We start from the raw sequence: 7,129 nt of genomic DNA on the forward strand, positions 1-7,129 counted from the left end.
GTACCACATCTTCTTTATCCATTCCTCTGTTGATGGATATTTAGGTTGCTTCCATGTCCTGGCTATTGTAAATAGTGCTGCAATAAACATTGGGGTGCATGTGTCTTTCTGAATTATGGTTTTCTCTGGGCATATGCCTAGTAGTGAGATTGCTGGGTCATATGGTAGTTCTATTTTTAGTTTTTTAAGGAACCTCCATACTGTTCTCCATAATGGTTGTATCAATTAACATTCCCACCAACAGTGCAGGAGGGTTCCCTTTTCTCCACACTCTTTCCAGGATTTATAGTTTGCAGATTTTTTGATGATGGCAATAGTAAATATTTATACACCCAACATAGGAGCACCTCAATACCTAAGGCAAATGCTAACAGCCATAAAAGGGGAAATTGACAGTAACACAGTAATAGTGGGAGACTTTAACCCTCTACTTATACCAATGGATAGATCATCCAGACAGAAAATTAATAAGGAAACACAAGCCTTAAATGACACATTAGACCAGATAGACTTAACTGATATTTATAGGACATTCCATCTGAAAGCAGCAGAATGCATTTTCTTCTCAAGTGCACGTGGAATGTTCTCCAGGATAGATCACATCTTGGGTCACAAATCAAGCCTCGGAAAATTTAAGAAAATTGAAATCGTATCAAGCATGTTTTCTGACCACAACGCTATGAGGTTAGAAATCAATCACAGGGAAAAAAACTTAAAAAACACAAAACAGATGGAGGCTAAACAATATGCTACTAAATAACCAAGAGATCATTGAAGAAATCAAAGAAGAAATCAAAAAATACCTAGAAACAAAAGACAATGAAAGTACAACAACCCAAAACCTATGGGATGCAGCAAAAGCAGTTCTTAAGAAACTGATATTATCTTTAAATAGGTAAAGACACTGAAGTAAAGAGAGCTCAAGCATGCTAAAGTCATATAACTAGTAAATGGCAGAGCCAGGATTTGCACTCAATCATTTTGACATCTCAAAATATTTGGCCATTTACTTAGATGACTATTGTTTCCCACATGTAAATTTTACTTATTATTTTTTAAATCCAAAGAAAAAACAAATACTATATTTTGAACTAATTTTGGGGAGGGTTTAATCAGCAAGATGTATGCCAATTGTCCTGGATTACCATAATGAAGTTACCTTTGCTTTATAGATGAGCAATAATTATATATATCTCTAAATGAACATTTAGGTAAAATTTGGGGCACTCAAGCCCACCAAAAATTTTCATTCCTAAGACTTACTTAGATGATGTTTAAGGGTTTTTTGTTTTGAATTTGTTTTTTATCCTTCTGTGTTTTTCTCCTTTATTAATAAATATTAATAAAGGATATATTTACAAGGGTAATTTTATTTTGAAATAGGAGAAAAGGAAATTCGTGCTGCAATAATGTCAGAGTTTCCAGAGGAAGATGTTGTGAAATTGTTTGTCTAAACACATTTTATTTGGGGTTCAGTATGAATTTTCAATAGATGGTTTTTAGATAAGGAAGCGGTAATTCAAACGTGATTATATAAACAAGAAGATCAGAGAGGAATTATCCTGAAGGGTATAAAATGAACCAAGAGCTTCTAGTCTGGGTCATTACAGCATCAGCTCCCCAATGCAAAGTAAGGTAGGTGTCTACACTGAGAAGGCATTATGAAATGAAATGTTGTTATTCTAAATTATTTTCATTTTCATCATTTTAGCATTTATTTCAAAATGGCAAATGCTGAGTGACAATTTGCTTTGATAGGCTCTAGAAATTCTAGTTATTGCTCCAAAATTGTTCAGTGATAGGTGAAGATGAATGAACTACATATGTAAGGATAAGAAAATATTCTACTGACTTCAAAGAAGAGGAAAAATTGGTCAATTTCCTAATGAAGGCTGATTGATATTCATGGCCTTCCCTTACTATTTACATTTGATTTAAATGTTTTAATCAGTTAAATAATCTGTGTATTAAATCCTGTCAATTACTAATGGTTATCTTTGATGATAATGTACTTCTGAGAAAAGTTGGGAATAAATTCAGTTTTGGGTACCTGCAGAGGTAATTTACTCTTTATTGTTTTAGTTATAGCTAACCCCCCTTGGATAGTTTCCAAAGCACACACCTGACTTATAGTACATTTTGCTCTCTAGAAAACTGTATTGCTTTAGTGAACTTCCTGGAGTTCACAGGGTGGACAATTGATTCTTTTCATAGCACAGTAAGGGATTTGGGGAGAAAAGATTGGTGAAGGCAATTAGCAGATTAGAGAGAAATGTGCTTAAGACTGAAGGTAGTGAGAACAAAAAGATGAGAGAAAAGGCTGGGTAAGGGGCAAAGGAAAGAGGATATCTTGGAATAAGTACAAATGTTGAAAGTGTAGACATAGTGGTCATGGCACTGAAAAGGGCATCTCTCATCATTTAGGGCCTAAAATCACACCTCTGTTTAGGTGCTCAATAAATCATTTATGAATGATTTTAAAAGAGGCAATTAAGTTACAGAGGATGAGAATCCAGGTGACAATAAAGGAGAAACTGTGGCAGATCATCTAGGGAGGTATTAACTAACACTGATTTATATACTCAGTATTATATAGATACATAGTTTTCTGTAGCATTCCAAGTGCTTCACATGTATTGTTTTATACTTATTATGATTTTAGGAAAGAGTATATGGAAAAATAAAGGTACAGATTTCTTAATTTCTCAGTTACACACAATTGCAATAAAATCTGGAAGCATAATTCTAGGTCACTATCTCTTAGACCAGGGACCAGACACTAATTTATCACATAGGATCATAGTCTATTTGTGCTGAAAAGTCCTTCCTGATCATCTTGTGGTTCTAAGCCTTTTCTTTTAGAGCTGAAGAAATTGAGCCCCAGAAAGATTCTTTGGGTGAAATTTTACTATTTGCAATAAAAGAGAAAGAATAATTCTTACTTTCTTTACTAAGTTATATAGCTACTGCTGCTGCTGATTCAGCACTTTTAATTTTTCTTTTTGTTAATTTGGAGTTTTACATTTATAAGAGGAACTTCAGACAATGTAAAGTGTCCATAATGAATATGACAACAATGGGTAAAAGTTCCAAAACGGTTTTTTCTTCTACAGTTTTAAAAAGGATCAGGTGTACTTGTCTTTTTCTGTTTTGCAGATGGGGAAATTAGGCCCAGATAGATTCAATATTTTAGTCGATTTCTCATAGATCCATGGGAGATCTTGAAATAGAATTCTGTTCCTTAACTCCAGGACCAATATTCTCACCACTAGGTCAGCACATATCTATTTTATATAGAACATAGAGCTAAAAGTTAAAATATGTGAAGTTAATTATTTCCTATGGCAAAAATTCAGTAGCTGGCTGGCTAGATGGGCAAGAACCATATGATCATGACAGGTGAATATTTTATATCATTTACTCAGTCCATTTTTTTTTGATGTGGACAATTTTTAAAGTCTTTATTGAATTTGTTACAATATTTCTTCTGTTTTATATCTTTTGGCCGCAAGGCATGTGGGATCTTAGCTCCCCAACCAGGGATCGAACCCGCACCCACTGCATTGGAAGGTGAAGTCTTAACCCCTGGACTACCAGGGAAGTCCCTCAGTCGATATTTTTAAGATCCTGCAGAGGATCCTCTACGTCTATGGCTCTAAAATAATGGAACCAGCTCTATACCATAGAGGGAGCTCACGTTTGTGAAGCACTGAGAAAACCAGACTCTATGAGCAAGGAATTCTTATAACTTTGCTCCATGATTGAAATACCAAAAAACCTCCAAGGAATGCTTAAATATGCAAATTTTATTTGAAAGTATTCACCAGAAAACACTTCTTAATGGGTTAGTTCACCTCCTTGTCTATATAGGAAAAAAAAATCTTTGATTATTGTGGGTGTCAGAGTCATAATTTCAAGTCATTCAGAGCACTTAAAACACTACCTACTTTTTGTTAACATTTGTTCTTATTTATCTTGAGTGACTATCTAGGAGTAGAATTGCTGGGTGATCAGTTAAGTGTATGTTTAATTTTATAAGAAACAAACTGATTTTCAAAATATTTGTATGTACCATTTTACCATCCCACCAGCAACATATGAAAGTTCTAGTTGCTCAAAATCATCACCAACACTTGGTGTTTTCAGTTAAACAATATATATTTTTATTATTAGTGTTCATAGTTAACTCCTTCACTAGACTGTCAGCCCTTGAGGTCAAAGACCATAGCTTATCCATTTTGTGTCTGTCAGTGCCTACTTTAAATGCTCAATATATGTTTGTCTAATTTATCAGCAATTCTCATTCTCCAAACAGGAGACTGGTTGGAATGGCCACTAATCTCTGGAAGTTGACATTTAAAATAAATACCTGGTAGCTTGTTGAATGTGGTTTCATTTTTTTCTTACGAGCTGATTAAAGACAAAAATTCTTGTTAACTGAGGCAGTCTATGAGATTTCAGTTAATGGAAGTTTCAGTGTATGTAGCTTAAAGATGCTCTTGGGATATAATTGATAGATTTGAGAAAAAAATTGAGAAAAATCTTGATACATTTTTCATGATTGAATAACAACATTTAATGAATTATAATTTATTTAATAGAATAGTAAAACAATTTTGTGTTCAAAGGTAATACTACTCCATTAAGATATGTATTTTCTTTTCTGACAATGATACTTGAGAAGGAAAAAAACCCAAATATGCCTAGCTAACTGTACAATCTTTGAAGTGATCAACTTACCTCCAAAAGTCTGAAACTTGATTACCCTCTCTCAGTAGCAAAACTTAAATAATTATAAGTCATAACATTATCCAACTCATTACAAAGTCCAGTTGATAGTGAACACACTCTTCATCAGACAGGCTCTATAGAGATACGTATTCTGCCTGAGGCACAGTGGATCCTCTGTTGTCATCCGTTCACCCAAAACTTATTTTACTTTCCTGGCTAACTTACAGTGGACCTGTCATCCTTGATTGTATTACTCTCATTGTGTCAATCTGTATTTTTTGCCTCCACAATCTTTTTAAGATAATTCCATACAACTTCTGTGTAAAATAATTTTATTTTTCCAACTCTAATTCTTTCAACCTTAAAGGATATCCTAAGGGTTGAGAAGAGGGGTTTTTAGATTTCTAGGTTAGCCCCTTAACACCAGTGGTAGTTTTAGCTGACCTTTAGCCTTGTCTTTCTTGACAGGCATTGGGTAGAATCATATGCAAGACTGTTTGCATTGAGCTGGTACTGAAGTTTGATTATGCACTTCCTTGATTTCTTTGCCTTTTCTTATTATGACCAGTTTGTTGGCCTTTTAAGCTATTGAATCAACGTTTTTAGAAAAGCACATTTCTGGGAAAGCCCTTACTGAAGCCTGTTAACTCACTTCTTATAATGATAAAGGCAGGTATTTTGATTGTTTCCATTGAATGAATTATTTTGTACTTAGTTGACAAATGTGTCCCTGCCACTTTTCTGTTATAGTGTTTCAGGCTTGCCATTTCACTGCCCAGTGGAGCTAAGTGGCACCTGCAAGCAGGACTTTCACTATGTGAGCTCTGTCACTATGGGGTATGTGGATCATAGGCACATCTAAATATATAAAGAAAGGTTACTGAGAGTATTAACTATGTAAAAACACCTAATATAGGGCCTAGGACAAAGTAGGCATTCAATAAATACATATATTTATACACACACACACATACACACACATTATAGCTCTTTCTGAATGTCCCTTCTGAATGTCCTAAAGGATACATGTAATAGATTCTTTAATTTTATCTTTGATTTAGCATGACTGCTATCTTCCTGATGTCCATGCTTTTTGGCCTTGCATGTGGGCAAGCGATGGCTTTTTGTATTCCAACTGAGTATATGATGCATGTCGAAAGGAAAGAGTGTGCTTACTGCCTAACCATCAACACTACCATCTGTGCTGGATATTGTATGACACGGGTATGTAGTTCATTTCACTTCTTTTAGCTGAAAATTAGATAAACCTAGACTCAGTCCAGAGTCTCATTTCTATCCAGAGAGAAAATGAGATAAAACACAACCTCATTTCCAAAATCTAATAGTTATTGGCTCTGTAGAGGTAGAGCACACAGGTTACAGTATCTACTCAGCACAGTGGATACAGATAATTTTATAACAGTTTTACTTCCAAAATTTATTTAAAACTTATCTTGTTCTCATGATATAAGGTAAAAGGGGGTGTCACTTTTGTCTCTATGGGACTTAGTGTGGATATGTTGAGTTAGTACCGGGGAATGGTACCAAGGAATCCTCCTCCAGTCCTGTTTGTGACAAAGGAATATAAGTGAATTGATTTTTATCTATTTCCATTATCTATATATTTTCTAAAGTCCTATCACAGTATGCTCCTTTTTTAATTCTTTCCTCAGGACTTCAATGGCAAGCTGTTTCTTCCCAAATATGCTCTGTCCCAGGATGTTTGTACATATAGAGACTTCATGTACAAGACTGTAGAAATACCAGGATGCCCACGCCATGTTACTCCTTATTTCTCCTACCCTGTAGCTATAAGCTGTAAGTGTGGCAAGTGTAATACTGACTATAGTGATTGTATACATGAAGCCATCAAAACAAACTACTGTACCAAACCTCAGAAGTCCTATGTGGTGGGATTTTCTATCTAACTTCAATTGCGATGTAATTTGCAATTTGGTTAAATGTGTTTACCTGGAATAAAACTAATAAAATACCAAAATATTTCACACCACCATGTGTATATTTGAGTACTATTTCATCCATACCCATACCCATTCATGCATTAGTGAGCTTAAGGGCTTTAGAAGAAAAGGTGAGTGAAAGAGCATTTCCAGCTCATATGAAGGATGCTTTCCACATGAAAGGGCAGAGTGCAGGTAAAATGGAGAACAGGAACATGAAATACTAATGAAAGACAGCGTTAATCAGGCTCTCTTAACAGAGGGCTACGAGGTTTGTCTTGACATAGAAAATGAATATGGGAAAGCTACAGAGTAATGTGATCAACGGCTGAAGGAACAAACCGTGTCAGCGTACTGGACACACCTATTTCCAAAGGCTGAAACGGGGCTGGAGTAGAGAGAGAGAGTAAGGAATATATGAAATTTGCAATATACTA

The 7,129-nt window shown here is 35.0% G+C and overlaps 1 protein-coding gene across 1 annotated transcript; it reads left to right on the forward strand.

Annotated features, from left to right (window-relative positions):
* The first annotated feature begins 1,590 nt into the window (after nt 1–1,590).
* On the forward strand, nt 1,591–6,736 carry TSHB (thyroid stimulating hormone subunit beta). Its single transcript, XM_065881904.1, has 3 exons — nt 1,591–1,635; nt 5,793–5,955; nt 6,405–6,736. The coding sequence occupies exons 2-3, from the start codon at nt 5,794–5,796 to the stop codon at nt 6,657–6,659; spliced, it is 417 nt and encodes a 138-aa protein (XP_065737976.1). The 5' UTR covers nt 1,591–1,635; nt 5,793; the 3' UTR covers nt 6,660–6,736.
* The last annotated feature ends 393 nt before the right edge of the window (nt 6,737–7,129 follow it).

Source organism: Phocoena phocoena, chromosome 1 (assembly GCF_963924675.1).
Source record: "Phocoena phocoena chromosome 1, mPhoPho1.1, whole genome shotgun sequence".
In the NCBI taxonomy this organism is placed as follows: Eukaryota; Metazoa; Chordata; class Mammalia; order Artiodactyla; family Phocoenidae; genus Phocoena; species Phocoena phocoena.

Coding starts and splice junctions, on each gene's coding strand:
- TSHB (XM_065881904.1), top strand. CDS start 5,794: ATGACTGCTATCTTCCTGATGTCCATGCTTTTTGGCCTTGCATGTGGG. Junction 5,956..6,404: donor CTGGATATTGTATGACACGG/GTATGTAGTTCA, acceptor TTCTTTCCTCAG/GACTTCAATGGCAAGCTGTT.